The following is a 19,134-nucleotide window of genomic DNA, read 5'->3' as shown; positions in this document are numbered from 1 at the left end:
ATAGTTGGCAAGTAGGGTTGACAACTAATACAGTAATGGCCTGACCTATCTTTTAATCTCAGTTACTGTGTACCTCTTACAATGGAGATGTAACGTAATAAGCAGTGTGTTCTCTGTTTCAGGTAAGAGAAGAAAGGAAGTAACTGCAGGAGAATATTAAATATTTAAAGCTGTTCTGCTTCACCCAGAATTTTATCTACTTTTAACTTCTCAGTCTTGCTAATACAGATAATAAAATTTGCTTTTCTTATTTCATTGCCAACTTTATACACATTGGGAAATAAAACTCAAAAAGGACAATTCACAAATAGAAGTTCTGTCTTTAGAGATATCCAGACTACCCTTTAACGTGCACAGCTTAAAGATCTCTTACATCAGCCCTCATGCCGATGTGCAGACATCACAAGGCATGGCTGCTTGCCTTTGTTGCAAATTTCAGCAATAGTTAGTGTATACTTTCTTTAAAATGGGGGGAAGGGGGACTGCAACACCTCAGGCACTGTTAGCTCTGCATGAACAAATCCCTTGTTCTGTGGAAAGGCTAAGTGACGCACTCAAGGTCACACAGGGCATTGGTGACAGAAAAACTAACAGCCCAAGTCTGGCCCCTGCAGCTTCACTGCCCAGCAGCCATGCTGCTCTCACTCATAAGGGCTTGCTTAGGCAGCCGCTGCCTAGAGTAACTCACCCTCTTGTGTCTTCCACGGCTACACAGTTTACAGGGCTATCAGAGCCATCCCCTCCCAGCCCAGCGCATCAGAGACTCGCATCTCTGAAAGGTCACCAGAGGCGTGATCTCACAGGCACGAGGGGAATTTCAGGGCCACTGTGTCGTTTGTCTAAATGGCATGCTTCTGCATATTTGAAGTGTCAAAACTGAGCTGTGTGTCTTGTTTTGTCTTCATTTTATCTGTGTTGCTGTTGTTTATTCTATTTTATTGATTGATTGATTTTTGTGAGAGGGTCTCACTCTGTAGCCCAAGCTGGTCTAGAACATGGTATGTAGCTCAGGCTAGCCTGGAACTCATGATGGTCCACCTGAGTGCTGGGATTACAAGCCTGAGCTTCTGTACCCCAGCCAACCTGAGCTATCAAATACAAAGGCAAGGGGTGGGGGTGGGGGGGTCTCAAACCTCCGCCTGCAGGAACAGCAGCTTTCCAGTCTTCAGAAGTCCAAAAGAGACAAATGGTGTGTCCATGTGGCCTTTACCTGTAACTTAGGTCCAAAGAAAGAGACTCCATCCTGGCCCCTTTCATCCCCATTGATGTTTTCCCCCTAATTCAGCAACTATAAATGAAATCTCTGTGAGAAGGATTTGCTCTTCCCTTCCTTGTGGACCTGAGTGCTCTTCCAGGATTCTAAATGCATCCCATAAATGAAAAGGGTAGCTAATGACATTGTACGTAAGTAATGTTTTGTGTGTTTCCTTTTCCTCCTTTTTTTTTTTCAACCACAAAACCAGAGGGGGAAGTGTGGGAGCAGGTGGGCCGGGCAGTGGCAAAAACCTCATGACACATCACTCCGCCTCCTGGGTTGGTGGAGACGTCTGGAGCAGCATTTAAATCCTGGGAGGTCCGAGCTGTCTGCAGCAGGACAGAGGAGCTAGGCATCAGCATCGTAGGCTTTGCAGTTCCTTGTGGCATTCTCGGAGGAAGGCAGCCAAGGTAAGCTGGCGGGTGAGGCTGCACATTCTCCTGCTGAACTCTGTGGGTGAGTCCAAAGAACGTACTTTTAACTGTAGCACTTGCCAGCCAGACTTGCTTTTTGAATAACCAGGTAAGATACCTTGCAGGCTTCCAGGTATCTTCAAAGTCAGTGGAATACAGAAGTTAAAAATATTGAGTCGGTTCTCTAAAGGACAGAGAAAACTGCTACCAATCTCTCTCTCTCTCTCTCTCTCTCTCTCTCTCTCTCTCTCTCTCTCTCTCTCTCTCACACACACACACACACACACACACACACACACACACACACACTGTAAAGTTCTGTCTCTTTGGAACAAATATCTATATCATTTTAAAGTTGCTGGATGACTGTGGAGACAATTAAAGTAGGATACTTGTTATTTTTAATAAACTAACTCATCTGGGACGGGAATTCTCAATGTCTTGCTTCTACACTTGGCTTTTATATTTTTAACTAAGATCCTCATGTGATAACATGTGGACTCATTATCATGCACAGAAAAGCCCTTGACTTCTCTCAGTGTTTTCCATTGCAAATGGAATATCTTACTCAATTTCAAAGATATCTTTATTTTAGCTTTGTATCCCTTTCTCTTTTTTTAAGTTAAAAAAAAATCACATTTGGAATACAAATTGGAAAAATGGAAAGGCAACTTTATTTTTTATTATTATTCTGTTTTCTTTTTGTTCTTCTTCCTCGGAAAGAGTACTCCCACCATAGTTCACTGTTTTAATTACCAGGGCACTGTGAAACTGATCTTAGGTGTGGAGAGCTGGAGACACTGATAGTGGTAACATTAGCTCTGAGACTCCAGATGTAAAGTTTGGATAAATAGAAGCTGTGAAATTGCCCCCAACCAACCATCCCTACCCCTTGAGAGACTGGGAGAAAGAAAAGGCCCAGGAACATTGACTCAGAAGCTTACACACCGACATTTTCTCTGAGATGTAGAGAAGATTCCATAATTTATTAGTGGCCTGGTTGTGATGTGGAAGTGCAGAGAAGTGTGTTTGAACCTGTCAAGGTGTCATGCATTGCTCACAAATCTGTTGCAGGACCACCAGCCATGAGATTCGCAGTGGTTTGCTTCTGCCTCTTTGGCATTGCCTCCTCTCTCCCGGTAAGTACAACTGAATCCCAGAGAAAACTCCCGAAAGTAAATGAGCGTGGGCACACTCTCATGCATGTTTTCCCCTTCACTTTCCTGTCTCAAAGGTGAAAGTGGCTGATTCTGGCAGCTCCGAGAAGAAGCTGGTAAGCAACTTGGGGTTGATCATTTAACTGGAAGAATGTACGCCAGCATTGCAGAGGTCGATAGCAACGATGTTTTATCTGATACCATTTTATTTATCTTCATAATCATGTTCATTTCAAAGTACTTACTGACTCCCTATTGTAGACAGAGGCAGCACCAAACAGGGCATTGCTTACAGATTCCTTTATAAATTAGATTTTTAATATAACAAAAGCACGTTCCAGGCTATTGCAGCTTATATAAAATAGGTCCTAGCACCCTGAGTGACTTACTTCCCTTGAGTCAACATGCTTTCCTAGAAGCAGAAAATCCCAGAGGCTGAGTTTAGAACTTCACTCAGATGTTGGCCAGAGGTGTTTGTAAGACCGTACTATTTACAACACTGCCCAAGACACTTGCGAAGAAGCCCACCGTGAAGAGAAAGTCTATGTGTGCTGTTTGAATCTCTTGTGCTTGTCAGCAGACTTTAGATCACATTTTCCTAAACAAGAAAGAAAACCAAACCAACATCTGTGTTTATTAACAGTTCCTCGACCAGCAGCGTTGGTTACCTGTCCCTCCACAATAGGTGGACGAACATGTGCCAGCCGAACACAAACAGGCCTTGTTCCAGGGAGTTTGGAGAAAAAGGCACACAGAGTTCAGTTCCAGATGAGCAGAGTAAAGGCCAGTGGAGAGCTGCCTGGGGGGGGAGGGTGTCACTGCAGCTTCCATGCTTTATGATGACTGTCAGGGAGGTGTTTGTAAGTGGGGTGTGTAAGATGGTGTGGGCAGGCCTGTCTGTTTTCCAACAGAATTGAGAACGTAGGTGTGGAATCACAATTTAACAAAATGGGAAAATTAGCATTTCCATGCAAGAGAGAGGCAATAATTGCTACTTTAAAAATAGAATAAAAGAAATATTTTAAAATACAGGAATGCATTTTTAAAAGACATAACAGTATAGGTCGTCAAATGGTATTTAGGATGTAGTTGAAAAGCTCAAAAGTCAGTTTTCTAGAATCTCACAAACATAGAAGCAGAAGAAAATATGCAAAAGTCTTTAAGACTATACCCCTCAAGATGAACACTAGTTATTTACATTAAGATTATTGAATATTTTTGAGCCTATGCATTTTGTTTACATAAGTATTCTTCATATTACTTTCCTTACATTATAAATTTAACTCACGCCATGTGGCAAATGCCATCTACTTATGCATATATGAGAACACGTGGTGATCCCACTCAGCAGCCTTTGCATCTGGACACAGCAGCAGCCCCTTCCTCCAGCGAGACTCTCTAACAGCCCAACAGAGCAGTCCTGTGTGAGCGGTCTGTGAGAAAACCATCCAGGCTGCAGAGTAGCTCAGTTCCCCACTCACCCCACACAGGTGACTGTGCAAGGGATGAGTGGAGTCTCGGGGTGCTTGTTCTCTGTAACATGTCTGTAAAGTGACTGCGTGTGGCCAACACAGCCGACCGTGGGCACTTATGCAGGACAATAAGCACTTCCTGAATTAGCATAATCATTTTCCCGATGGATTACCTTCCCCAAGGGACAGCCTATTCTGTTTCTACCATTGGCAGCTTGGCAAAACAGAATTTTTGAGCAATGGCTTTAACATTGTATCTATGGCTATTGGCTAACCACCAGACTGAAGTGGCTGTTGACTAAGCAGACTGTGGCTAGTTCAATGGAGAGACTGAGTTTCTGGGTTTTTTTTTTTTCTTAATTTATATTGAAATTAACTACATTCAATATAACCTTAACTTATATTTAAACAGCTACCTGTGGCTAAGGACACCATCTTAGGAAGTACTGCCTTAGAGAATTCCTCTTTGTCCTAAGGAGAGAAAACAGTGGGATCAATAGTAATCAAGGGTGTTAATCTGAGAGAAAACTTCACCCAGCAAAGATAGACTAGGAAAGCAAATCATTGACGGGTGCTGACTGTCAGTGTGCTGGGGTTTGAACGCAGGCTCTGCCACTTCTTACTGCCTAGCCACACGGTGGTTGAGCTTCTTCTTTGGTATTATCAGGGAAATATGTGTACTTCATAAGGGGCTGAAAGGACTAAACCAATATTTATAAATCACTTTGGAGTTGGGGATTTAACTCAGTGGTAGAGCGCTTGCCTAGCAAGCAAAAGGCCCTGGGTTTGATCCTCAGCTCTGGGGGGGAAAAAAAAAGATAAATCCCCTTGAAAGAAGGCTTGCCCCATAGTAAATGCTATTTAGAGTGCCATTAAATGAATCAATAATAAAAAATAAGTTATATTTTTATAATCTCTGAAGTTTTGCATGAAAGTATGAGTATATACCATGCTTTTTCTTAAGGAGTAGGAAACATAGCTGTTTTATAAGCTTATGGAATACAGATCTCTTTGTTTATTTATTTTTTTAATAATGACAAATGCACACTTTTTTTTAAATAGCTTTTCAGCAAACACTCAGATACTGTAGCCACATGGCTGGAGCCCGACCCATCTCAGAAGCAAAACCTCCTAGCCCCACAGGTATTGTTTTTCAATTTCTCAAAACTGAGCAACAGGGATGGAGTGATGGCACAGCCATTAATGGCACTGGCTACTCTTGCAGAGGACCGGGGTTCAGTTCTTGGCATCTAGATGTCAGCACTCAACCTTCTGCAACTCTAGTTCCAGGGGATCTGCTGCCCTCTTCTGATCTCCTGGGGTACTGCATTCACACAGTACACTAATAATGCAAGCCAAACACTTCACACAAAACAAAACAAATAAATGATAAAATAACAACAAAACAAACAAAACCCCTAAACAATGATGAATCAAGCCATACAGGCTAGTTAGTGGGATCTCCCTACATATAGGCAAGTGAGTGTCTAGAGGACCAGTGCATGCATCCTGGTGGTCTGTCCCACTGTAAACCCTCAGTCAGGGTGAAAAACGTGACCTGCTCTAGACTGGGAAGAATAACTTTGAATTAAGCAGTTGGGAATGTATGGCGTGTGCTAATATGTGGCCTTCCTTCTTCAGAATGTCGTGTCCTCTGAAGAAATCGATGTCTTGAAACAAGACGTAAGTTCTCATATTCCCTGAGATCCACTGTTAGAGATCTAGAGGAAGCCACGGCATCATTGCCTTCAGACTGTCAGTCCACTAGCAAGCATCCCAATGAATCTCCACTCAAAAGCTTGCTAAGAAAGGAAGTGCATTCATTCATTATCAAAATACGTAGGTTCTTCCGATAAGTTTAGTGTTACAGGAAGTGTCTATTCATGCCTGTTGCTTGAAACTTTAAGCCTCTTGGAAGGTAGTTTAAAAGGTAGTTTAGAGATGTTTTAACTAATATTTGGTAAGCAGATCATCAGAGATTAACAAAGCCAAGATGTTTTATTTTAAAATGTTTCTGTCATTAATATTAAAGTTTATTTGATAAGTACTCTTTCCTATTTGCTGGGCAAATAGATAAATTTTCCCTTAAGGGAAATATACAATTTAAATATACAGATAATCTCTGATAAGGAAAGTTAGGTAAAAAGTGCTATAGATTTGTAGATTTGTAGTTTAATAGACTTTAATCTTTAGCTAGCTATACCGATTTGGGCTACAGCTTGTGTACCCATGCTTTACAGAGTCATCTCTTAACTATCCTTGATAATAGGGAGGAAATTATAGATTTTAATCTCTTTATTAAGGTACAGATGATTTGATATCTTAGGAAAGTATATTTCAGATAAAAAGTCAATCTAGCATTTATGCTTATTACCTCATTGAATTTGGTAAATTAATAATGTATGCTATTTATGAGGGAAAATGTGTTATCAATATGAACATTATATTTATAAGTTTGACTTGAAAATATCTAAGAAAAAATAACATTTTATTAAGAAGCCAAAGAAGTGCCTCAGAATGTTATTTCATTTATTCTTGTGTTAAAAAGCAAGTAAGAGTCCCACTTCATCACCTTAAAGTCATGGAATGTACTGTAAATGTACAGATCTTGAAATTAAATGAAAATATTTCAACAAAACTAGCACAGTATCAAATCCAAGCAGTAATTTACTGAGCCATCTTGATTTTGATGTAGACTCTCCCAAGCAACTCCAATGAAAGCCATGACCACATGGATGATGATGATGATGATGACGACAGAGACCATGCAGACAGCCAGGATTCTGTGGACTCAGATGAATCTGATGAAGACGACCATCCTGATGATTCTCACCATTCTGATGAGTCTGATGAGTCCTTTGACGCTACCACACAAACAGAAGTTTTGACTCCAGCTGTCCCTACAGTGGACATTCCCGATGGCCGAGGTGACAGTTTGGCTTACGGAATGAGGTCAAAGTCCAGGAAGTTCCACATTTCTGATGACCAGGTAAATCCCTTGTCAGACACATGGAATGGCTATGGCTTGAGCTCACTTCTAGGAAACTAGAGTCTACAAATTCACTTGCTGTTCACCAATCACTGCGCGTTTATTAAAAGTCTGCCTTATGGCCTTTGAATACAAAGCTTTTTCCTTTTGATGGTCTTGTTTAAAATGTGCATAATGTCTTTTTAATTTTGTCTATCACACACAATTTCATCTTTCTAAATTCAGCCTCTCAGCAATATTTAACACTCATTTATGTTAGTTCAATAACTACTGCAGGAAGTTATTTGTGAAATACAATGGTCATATTTGGAAGCTAAGTGTGTGAGAGGAATTCTAAAAATCACAAGTATAATGAGCTTAATGAAAGGGTCTGAATTAGACTCAGCCTTATTATTCACTATTCACTTTACAATTTAACTTTCAATGTCTTTTCATGTAAATCAGAGATAAGGAGACTATGAGAATACCCTACAGGTTTTTGTCACTGACATAAATGATATAGATATTAAACTAGAAATGGCTGATATGATGGTGACTGGGAAAATACAAAGTACATGCTAGTGCATTTTCTTCTTCAGTCAAATTTTAAAATATTTAGTACAGTTTGACCTAAAAGTTAGAGATAAAGCATTACAATGCTCTTATTCCTGGCTGTTTGTATAACTCTTCAATCTGCTCTGGTTTAGTATCCTGATGCTACAGATGAGGACTTCACCTCCCATATGAAGAGCAAGGAGTTGGATGATGCTTTCAAGGTCATCCCTGTTGCCCACCATCTGAACGTGCCCTCTGGCAAGACCAGTCATGAGTCAAGTCAGCTGGATGAACCAAGTGTGGAAACCCACAGCCAAGAGCAATCCCAGGAGGATAAACAGAAGGCCAGTCATGAAAGCACTGAGCTGTCTGATGTGATTGACAGCAAGGAAAGTTCCAAAGCCAGCCAGGAACATCAGAGCCATGAGTTCCACAGCCAGGAAGACAAGCTAGTTCCAGTCTCTAAGAGTAAGGAAGACACTAACAACCTGAAAATTCTCATTTCTCATGAAATAGAGAGTTCATCTTCTGAGGTCAATTAAAAAAGAGGCAAAACCACAGTTCCTTACTTTGCTTTTAGTAAAAAGAAAAGAAAAGAAGAAAAAAATATTAGTGAGGGCTAAGCAGGAACATTAGCCGCTTATTTCTCAGTTTAGTGGGTGTACGCATGTGGAGAAGGAAACAGATAACATTGTGAGCCATTAGCTTAGTTTTGTTGCTTCATGAAAACACCCTGTAACCTAAAAGCGTCAGCACTTTGCCTCTGCTCTTTCTGTCGAAGAAAGCACACCTCTACTGCATCTTAATGATTGTTATTCTTTCATGAATGAAATGTATGTAGACACAAGCAAAATGCCTTCACACGCTTAAAAGAGAAACTATAACCGTCGATGTCACTACAACCTTTTGGTTTTATAATTAGTGTACATTTTGTTGTGATTATTTTTGTTGGTGTGAATAAATCTTATATCCTGAATGTAGAAAGTCTGGTGGTGTCAGTTACTTCTATTTGGTTTCTCACAATTGCTTTGCAATTTCTAAAATGTAACCATTTTAATGAACTTGCCCAATTTAGTTAAAGCCATTTAGGATTTTAGTGATCAGTGGAACAAGGGCTACCTGAAAGTTGATAGCAGGCAGAACCACAAGGCTCTCCGATGGAATATTCTCACCTAATTATAACATTCACTAGCTAATGTAAAAGCTAACAAGAGCCTGGATGTAATCAAAAGTCAATTTTTATGTTTTCCATCATTACCTATTATTTGCTCAGTAAACATGTGGCTTTCCTGACCTTATGTAGTCTTCTAGCTATCCTGGTCATTCTTAGGTAAGAAATATATATATATATATATATATATATATATATATATATATATATATATATATATATATATATATATATATATATATATTTCAGCTGAAAACGAATTTCTTCTCAATTTTATTCAAATGTGAAATTTCAGAAGGACTAAAGTGGTACACATGCCTTTAGCCTTTAAGACTAGATATTCCTTCTAGAAATCATGGAAACAGCCTAGATACCCTTCAACTGATACATGAATACTATTCAGCTTTAAAGAAAAATTCAGTCATGGAATTTGCAGGTAAATGGGTGGGACTAGAAAAGATCACACTGAGCGGGTCATCCAGACCAAGAAAAACAAACACTATGTTTCCTACCTATGGTTCCTAGCTCCAAATCTTCAGATGTGAATATAGTCTGGAGTGACTACAGAAACCAGGACAGTAAAAAGGTACAGTGGGGTGCAGGGGAGCAGCGAGATGAGAATAGTGGTACCCATGATGTGAAGAAGAAAATGGGTGGGCTTTGATTAGGGAGGGGGCGAGACAAATACGGAAGAAGGAAGTAAAATAACAATGAGATGTCTGAAAAGGTCATAAGGAACCATATTATTATCCACCTATGTAAAATTACATGTACTACATATATGTCTATGCATACAAATACAAATAGAGTTTAAGTGAAAGATTCCCATCTGGGCTGACAATGCTCCCCACCAGAGCTGTAGACTGTCAATCAAAAGCCACAAGTCCAACCATGAGAAGCCTTCTCTTGAGCTGTTGGTTAGGGCTGTCCAAGAGACCACCAAAACTTCATAGACTATTGTTGTTGTCCTTAGTTGCCTTCCAGAGGTTGAAGATAAAAGTCCCTATGGTTGAAGATATCTGTACTGCAGGCACAAGACCCAGAGGGTTAGAACTGGATCTGAACTGAAAACCTCCTTCCTGAGGACTAGCTTTACCACCAAAAGGTGCCATGCAAGCTTCCAAGGGAGGGAAGCAACCAATAGTTACACCCAGCTGTGATGCCTATGAACTGAAGTAACAATCAACATGACATGATACCAACTAGGGCGCAATAGTAGCATGCGTATCTTGGCAGCAACCAATAGCTCTCTCGTTGGGCATAAAACCTGTTCAACAGTAAGGAAAGCATGCCTAGTGCTAGAAATTTAGCCAATTTACCAGGGGTAGTGAAAACATAGATCTTGTGGGAGAACCTACAACTGCTGCTTTGGTAAACCAACATAATTCCTAACTACATTCTAAATATTTGTCCTTATACCCAGAGATTATTATTATAAATTTCACTTCTCATCAAAAGAGCACCTTCTCGGTACAGATGAAGACCTTACAGAAAATCACAAATGATCAAAATGCAAAAAATAAGTGACTGTGTCAGGTACCCAGTGCTAACGGATACATCTATAACGTAATTCCTGCACTCAAGGCTCAGGGATCATAGAGGAAGAGAGGGTGGAAAATGGCAAGAAGCAGAGGACCAGAAAATCTGCTCTGAGAATGTGTGTCCCAGAAATGTCAGAAGCTACACCTATGAAGCCTCATCAGCATGGCTGCCTACATAAGACCTGAACAAGGACAACACTAATAGACATTCTAACATGGAAGGGGGAACTGGCATGGTGCCTAAACTCTAAACAAAGAACTACAGGGAACTAAGGAATACGGAAAGCAAGAGAAATCATCTTCCCCAGGAAGGAGCCTCTAAATTAGTTATCCAATTATTAAGTGGTCAGCCTTGAAACATGTACATTACAAGTAACATTATAGGGATTGAGCAGGTTATACTTCTATATTTAGGAACACACGCACACACACACACACACACACACACCACTCATATGTAGCAAAAATGCAAGGAGTAGAGGCCATGAATTTGAGAGGGAGGGAATAAGGGGATGGTATAAGGGAAAAGTTGGAGGGAAGAAAGGGAAAGGGAAAATGATAAAATTTTATTTTATTGTATTTTTTATTATATTTGTTATTATTTGTTTTTATTTTTATTATTTATTTATTTTTTAAAAAATGAAAAAAAAGAAAATCAGAAAATACAATACCTCTTAAAGTCATTTCAAGTGTCTGGCACTGGTACCCTTAGACTTGTTTTCAAAAGTAAATATGGCCAAGCATGAGAGCACCTTTCATTCATCCCAGTCACTGGGAAAAACTGAATATTTGACAGTTGGCCACCACCTTACCATGTGACACGAACTGCCATTGTCAGCTGGGTATTATCCAACCCACATGTCATAAAGTAGGACATGCACAAAAGAAAAAAGAAAAAAAATTCTATTTTAATTTCAAAATTAAAATATCTTGAAACCAGAAAAGTATTTGAACAAAAAGATAGGTAGGGTTTATTTTTATAGGACTTTTAACCCTCATAAATATGCTGATCCTCTGAGTAATATAAAAACGTAATACAATTTCCATAAAAAGTAAAGCTAGGGGCCTGGGTTTGGGTCCCAGCAACTAGACCAGGTAGCTCACAGCCACCTGTGACTGCTCCCTCTTGGCCTCTGAAAATACTGCACACCCATGGTACACATAAACACATGCACACAACATAAATAAAAAAGAATGATTCCTAAAAATAAATAAGTAATAAATAAAATGAAACTTTTCCCCTAGAGCTATGCAGGCTAACTTTTAAGTTGATACAGAAAATAACATATAAGAATATAATGACAAAATTCTAAAAAGAAATAACAGCAATAAGGAAGGATTTGTCCTAGTTACCCGCCCCCCCCACCCCCCCCACACACACACATACCAGAAGCACTGTAGTATAAACATCCAGGAAAGAAGACAGCAAGGTCAGGCATAAGCCCAAATGCATATGGAAAATTACTACTATACAGCAGAGATGGTGTCCGATACCCCATATCACTGTCCTTGCAGACACCAGTCATCAATTGAAGTGACTCATAGCTTCCTGGTGTACTTGCCTCCCTCGGCATGCCGTTACAATCAGCCCTAATAGTCACAAGTTAGTTGGGTCATCCCCGCATGCTGTGGAATTCAAGCAGCCTCTTTCCTGTCAGCACACACACTGAAATCCAAGGGCATCTGCAGCTTAAACCCCAAATCACATCTTTGAGTTCTGGTACAATTCAAAGACCATTCTGCTTCTCTGTTAAATGGAGTTTACACAGGGGGCAGAAATCTCACAACTAATCCAAACAGGGAGACTACGATACCAAAAAATTAATTACCAGAAGTAGGGTGTTAATCGAAGACAAAAGACAATTTTAATGATAACAGGGATGGGAGTACCCATATAAGGGACAGTTTGCACAGAAGGGGCTCCTCCCTAAAATTCTTCATCACAAAGGTGGTAGGTGCACTCCAGCAGAGCAGCAGACGAGCTTGCTGGGTGACCCCTGGTTGGGGTTGGTCAGCAGCTGGTGGGCTGAAATTGCCAAACAGTGTACTTTCACAAGACCTCCAACATACCGAGGCTGGCAGGGTGGCCGAGGGAGAAAGACATTAGCAGCCTGCTTTAAGAGCAAGGACAAGGACACCAGGGACAGCCAGAGTGAGCCAGTTCTGCAGTGTCCCTCCGGTGCCCTCTACTGACAAAGTGCCATTGTGCCAGCTGGCAAAGCAAGCGGGCTGCCTGGTCCATTTCCAGGATCACCGATCAAAGGCAAGGGATGTGGAGAAAGGAGGCAGAGTGGACAGCAGAGCAGGATCACGGGGAAAAGGCTCACTCCATGATCTGACACCGCCTTTTCCGATGAAAACAAGAACCCAAAGACAAGATGAGGTCACATGCAAGAGCAGACTTGAAGGGTCTCCATCAGGCCAGCAGCAACGCAGGGACGTGACTGTGGCCGTAATGGGTTCTGGCAAGGGGTATGTGATTAGAACAAGCTGTATCCAATCTTATTGGATCTAACAACACTGTTTCAAATGAGGATTTGAGTCCCATAGGCACCTGTTTAAGTATTCAGGTTCTTGTGTCCCTGGGCAAAGAACTGGACCAGAGACAGGTGGTTAGAAATAAAAATTGACATTTTAGTAAGAAGGGGGAAACACTCCCCAGAATGGGAGTGGGCTAGTAAGCTGAGAAACACATGTGCTCCCAAAGCACTGGGGTACAAATTTCATGATCCTCTAACAGACTGTTAACTCAGTTCCTGCCTCTCGCACCTTCAAAAAAAAAAACAGGATTTTGGGGGGCATTTTTTTTTTGTCTCTACTCTCTTGCCACAGTACTGAAAGATGGAGAGAATAAAAGAAAGGCTTTTTTTTTTTTTTTGAGCGGAGGATCGAACCCAGGGCCTTGCCCTTGCTAGGCAAGCGCTCTACCACTGAGCAAAATCCCCAACCCAGAAAGGCTCTTCTTAATAGGCAAACCCTCAACTAATAAAACATGAAGACAGAATGATAAAATTAGAAAAAAATTTCATAAGTCACACTGTAAAAACTGACTCAGGAAATGATCACTAATGAATGTGAGGCTCATTGCACAAGAAGTGATTTGTCTAAATATGACACAACTGTTCTGAAGGAGAGTTTACTGAAAAATGTGATGGTCTTCAGTTTTGCCTATCATTTACATTCAGCTTCACTAACCCATTCCTCCGACTGTGAGGAAATACACGTCTGCAGCTTTTCTCTTGCCCAGCATCCCCAAGGTCATAGGTTTGCTTTTCAGACTGCCCCCCTCCACACACACACACACACACACACACACACACACACACACACACACACACATTCATGTATACATAGGCACTTACAGATAAACTGACCCTAAATGCTGCTGCGGTGGCTGAATCTAGTGACCTGTCTCACAGAAAGATTAGGTGCCAGTGAGAGAAGAATGCAAGGCAGGTCTACAGGGACAGGCCTGAGTGTAAGATCCTAATGGTGCCGCATTACCAAAATGACACATGTCAAGGCACACTTTGAAGTTATTATCTGGATATCGCTGAGTAAAACTCCTGAAGTTTTTGCATGAAGACGATGCATCCACATTCTGCCGAGTGAGGACATGGGGGCCTTACTCTAATACACGCCCTGACACTTGACTTTCACCATGCATTGCCTTATCTCAGACCGAGGAAAAGACGGGGATAAAGCACGGATGTCATATAGCAGACAGCCAGATTCAGAACCGCACTGTCTCCCTCTGTGGGTAAAACAATGATCCAAGTCTCAACCCCGCAAAAACTAGAAGCAAAACCACTGTGGATAGAAGAAACAGTAGCAAGAACAGAATGGACAAAAAGGAAAACGGGCAGTCATATGTCATAATAAAACATGTTGCTTCTTCTAAACTGTTAGTTACCTGGGGCTATAGCACAGAGGTAGAGTGTTTGCTTTAGATATACTGGGCCCTGGGGTACAATACAGTCCTGCCACAAATTAAAAATGTTCTAGCAAGACGAGCACAGATAAAAACTGAGAAGATCCGGCCGGGCGGTGGTGGTGCACGCCTTTAATCCCAGCACTCGGGAGGCAGAGCCAGGCGGATCTCTGTGAGTTCGAGGTCAGCCTGGTCTCCAAAGCGAGTTCCAGGAAAGGTGCAAAGCTACACAAAGAAACCCTGTTTCGAAAAACAAAAAACAAACAAACAAAACAACAACAACAAAAAAACCTGAGAAGATCCAATTCATTACGATCAGGAAATAAACAGGGGCAATCACACAGGCCCTGCTGCTACTTAAAAGTACCAGGGAAAGCCAGTGCAATGAGATGACTCTTCCACAAAGAACCATGTATTGAAATCCTGATGTCCAACCTCTCAGGTGCAAAGTCCTGAAGATGTAATTGGTTTCATTAAAATGAAGTCACAGTGAAGGAGAGTGGATTCCTAACCCAGAGTGGCTGGTGACCTTATCAGAAGAGGGGATACAAAGATGGCGGCAGTGAATGACACTCCTGAGTCCTGGGAGAAGCAAAGGATTCACTGCTACAGATTTCCGTGGAAATATGCCCCCACTGACGTCATGCTGATATTAGACTCCTGGCTTTCAGAACTTGATACAGAACATCTTTGTAGCTCTACACCACTCAGTGCGTGGAACTCTGTTACAGCCCCCTGGAAAATAAATGCAATTCTAAACAACTTTGTGCTCACAAGTTCATCAACCTAGAAAAAACCAAATGTTTCCCAAGGCTATTAACTCTAAAAAATTTAGTCAGGATGACAGGGGTCAGGATTACAGCAGGAGCAGCCTTAACGACCACTTAAGACACTGAACTTGTAACTCAAAATTCCTGAAGAAGAAACTCCTGATCCAGATAATGGTAGTGGAAATTTTTACCAAACATTCCAAGAATTAGCACACATTTTCCATTGTCACTTACAGAAAGCACAAGAGGAGGGGGCATTCTGTCCAGCTCATTCATGAGAAAAGAGTTACCCCAGCACTAAATGCAGATGAAGGCAACTCATACGTGCACAAGGATGCTGAAACCCATAACTCATAAACACGGGAACAAAGGTCCTAGGCAAAACGTTAGAAAATCAAATCCAACAACATATGAAAATGTACCCCTTAACCAGGTAGGATCCAGGACAGATATGCAAGGCTTGTTCAGTGTTTGAAAACCAAGCAATGTGTCCCATGCTATCAGTAAGTTAGAGAAGAAAAGTTACATGATGGCATCGGTGATGTAAAGAATCTAATAACTAAGTAGCAGTTTAAAAAAATAAGAACACAGCTGGGCAGTGGTGGTGCATGCCTTTAATCTCAGCCCTTGGGAGGCAGAGGCAGGTGGATCTCTGTGAGTTTGAGGCCAGCCTGGTTTATAGAGTGAATACCAGGACATCCAGGACTATTATATAGAGAAACCTTGTCTTGGAAAAAAAAAAAAAAAGAACACATGGGGAAGCCTAGTGCCTGATGCATAAACATGAGGGCCTGTGTTTGGATCTCCACACCCATTTATAAAGAGCCCGGTGTGGATGAACACAATTGTAACCTTAACTCGGGAAGGATGAGTATGGTAGATTCCTTGAACTCACTGGCCAACTGGTCTAGTCAGGCGATCAGTGGGTTCAGTGAACAATAAAGTGGGGAGCACCTGGGCAGGCACCCTACAGCACCCTCTGACCTGCTTGAGCATCTGCACACACACGTGTACACACACACAAAGAACAGAGTATGTTCTCAGCCTCAGAGAGCAGCTCTGAAAAAATATCGCTGTGGTGATACATTGTGTCGTCCCCCAATATATTGCGCACCCTAATAAACTTATCTGGGGTCAGAGAACAGAACATCCACTAGATTAGATAGAGGCAAGAAAATGATGGCACACCCCTTTAATCCTATCACTTGGGAGGCAGAGATCCATCTGGATCTCTGTGAGTTCAAGGCCACACTGGGAACAGAGCCAGATGTGGTGCACACTCCTTTAATCCCAGCACTTGATATCTTATGTCTTTGCTGGGGAAACACACATGCCTTTAATCCCAGGAAGTGATGGCAGGAAGCAGAAAGGTATACAAGGCATGAGGACCAGGAACTAGAGGCTTTTAGCAGCAGTTCAGCTGAGATCCATTTGGGCAAGGACTCAAGGCTTTCAGTCTGAGGAAACAAGATCAGCTGAGGAACTGGCAAGGTGAGGTTGGCTGTGGCTTGTCCTGTCTCTCTGATCCTTCAGCTTTCACCCCAATATCTGGCTCTGGATTTTTTTTTTTTTATTAATAAGACTGTTTAGTGATCTATCTTACACATCGCTAATTTTTTTAAGGATAAATACTTCATGATGAGTGCTTTCCTTTAGCAACAAAGGAAGAATGTCTCATTTCTTCATTCTTAGTGTAGAACCAGAAGTTGAATACTCTGCAATGAGGTAAAAGAAAGGAAAATCATGCAGCCTAGAAAACATGAAATAGATGATACCATATTCTGTGTAGAAAACATTTAGGAAATGTTAACCATCATGGTACAAACCCTTATCCCAGCACTCTGGAGGCTAAAACAGGAGGACTGTGAGTACAAAGCCAGGCTGGCTGAGTAGTGAGACCTTACAGGGGTGGGGGAGAGTACAGGAAGGGATAGAAATTCTAAGACAGTCTCAGTCACTGTTCTGTTGCTGAGAAGGAAACACCATGACCAAGGCAAGTCTGATAAAAGAAAGCATTTAATTGAGGGTTTACTTATAGTTTCAGAAGGCTAGACCATGGCATCATGGGCAGGAGCATGGTGGCAGGCAGGTCTGGGGCTGAGAGCTTACATTCTGATTGGCAGGCAGCAGGCAGGGAGACACAGACTGGGCCTGCCATGGGCTTTTGAAAAGAAGAAGGCAAACTGCCATCCCTGTCTTAGCTAGGGCTACAATTCCTGGGATGAAACACCACTAGTGAAACCTATCTGTGGAAGGAAGGGTTTATCTGGCTTACATACTGAGATATCATAATCCACTGAAGGAAGTCAACTCAGGAACTCAAACCAAGCAGGCACCTGGTTTGCAGAGGCCTTGAAGGGGTGCTGCTCACTAGCTTGTTCCTCGTGACTTGTTCAGTCTGCTTTCTTAGAGCACCTAGGACTACCATCCAAGGGATGGCCTCACCCATGGTAGGCTGGGCCCTCCCACATCAATCACTAACTAAGAAAATGACCTACAGGCTTGCCTACAGCCTAATCTTACAGAGACATTTTCTCAATTGAGGCTCCCTCCTTTCAGATGATTTCAGCTTGTGTCAAGTTGACATAAAATCCGCCAGCATCAGTATCTACACAAACACATTGAGAACCAGCTTTTAAAAGCACAGGACCCAAGATCAACTCAGTTGAATTCCTGTATTCTGGCAAAGAACCGGTAGAGACAAAATGAAAAATGGATGCCATTTGACGTTACAATTGCTCCCAAAAAAGTCAGTATTTAGGTGTCATCACTCCAATGAAGCATGTGCAGAAACTTAATGATGAACATTGTAAGATCTAGTGAAAACCAGAGAGATATGAAGATTCAATACCTTCATATCAGGCCAATTCTCCCCAAATTTATCTGAAAGTTAACACAATTCATATCAAAACTCAGCCAAAATTTTTGGACATACACTGAGAACATAAAGACCTTAACAATGTCTACTATAAATATAAGTAAATATAATATTATAATTTTATATAACAGAATATAATATCATTGTAAATAATAGCATTTTATTTTGGCTTGCTACATACTCAGTAGCATAGTTCCTCATGGTATTAAGCTTATCCCACAGCTACAACAGTCAAGGCCGTGTGGTGTTGGCAGAAGGACAGAGGTCATGCAGCAAACTGGAGGCTGCAGAAGTAGGTCTTGATAGATAATGCAGTTATTTTTGACAAAGGAGTAAGGTCACTCCAATGCAGAAGCAATGGTCTTTGCAGTACTATTGGAGCAACTGAATATCCATTGGACAGAAAAAAAGCAACAATAACAAGAAAGACCACATCCTAAGTCTCACACTTCACACAAAACACAAAGCAAGCAAATAAACAAACAAGCAAAAAACCCAAGCCAAACCACAACAAAAAACCAAAAATCCTCAAAGTGGATTATGGAATATAAACTATAAAATTATATAAAAAACTCCCATAAAATAAATTAGGAGAAAATATTCAGACCTCAAACTAAGCAGATACCTTAGAATCAATGCCAAAAGCATGCATAGTTCATAAGAAGAAAGAATTATTAAGTTGGGCATCTTCAAAATGTAAAATTTTGTCCTGATGAAAGGATGAAGACAAACTGCAGGCAGGGAGAAAGCCTGTCCATTGCACATCCTACAAAGGAGTCTAGACCACAAATACCCAGTCCTTAGGCTGTGCAGCGGCCATGCCATCAACCACTTCTCACACTAACCACCCTTCGGCACTGCAGATCCCACAGGACAACGGACTCAGTCCCACAGGACTTCACTTGAATCACTCACCATCCTTAAGTTCTAAGTCTCTATATCATGTCCAACTTCATTACAAAGTCAAGGATTACCATTGGCACCACAGTCACACCCAATAGTTCAGTAAATAACTTACAGAAC

General features: G+C 41.3%; 1 protein-coding gene across 3 annotated transcripts; it reads left to right on the top strand.

The window, feature by feature from the left end:
* The first annotated feature begins 1,545 nt into the window (after window positions 1–1,545).
* On the top strand, window positions 1,546–8,796 carry Spp1 (secreted phosphoprotein 1). Of its 3 annotated transcripts, none has more exons than XM_036200175.1 (7): window positions 1,546–1,665; window positions 2,743–2,807; window positions 2,903–2,941; window positions 5,360–5,440; window positions 5,939–5,980; window positions 6,993–7,286; window positions 7,973–8,796. In XM_036200175.1, the coding sequence occupies exons 2-7, from the start codon at window positions 2,754–2,756 to the stop codon at window positions 8,360–8,362; spliced, it is 900 nt and encodes a 299-aa protein (XP_036056068.1). In that variant the 5' UTR covers window positions 1,546–1,665; window positions 2,743–2,753; the 3' UTR covers window positions 8,363–8,796. The 3 variants fall into 3 exon arrangements, with proteins under 3 accessions (XP_036056068.1, XP_036056070.1, XP_036056069.1); XM_036200176.1 differs by having other exon boundaries at window positions 1,664–1,711; XM_036200177.1 differs by lacking the exon at window positions 5,360–5,440.
* Window positions 8,797–19,134: the final 10,338 nt, after the last annotated feature.

Source organism: Onychomys torridus, chromosome 10 (assembly GCF_903995425.1).
Source record: "Onychomys torridus chromosome 10, mOncTor1.1, whole genome shotgun sequence".
Lineage (NCBI taxonomy): Eukaryota > Metazoa > Chordata > Mammalia > Rodentia > Cricetidae > Onychomys > Onychomys torridus.
This window is presented reverse-complemented; position numbering and strand designations above follow the sequence as displayed.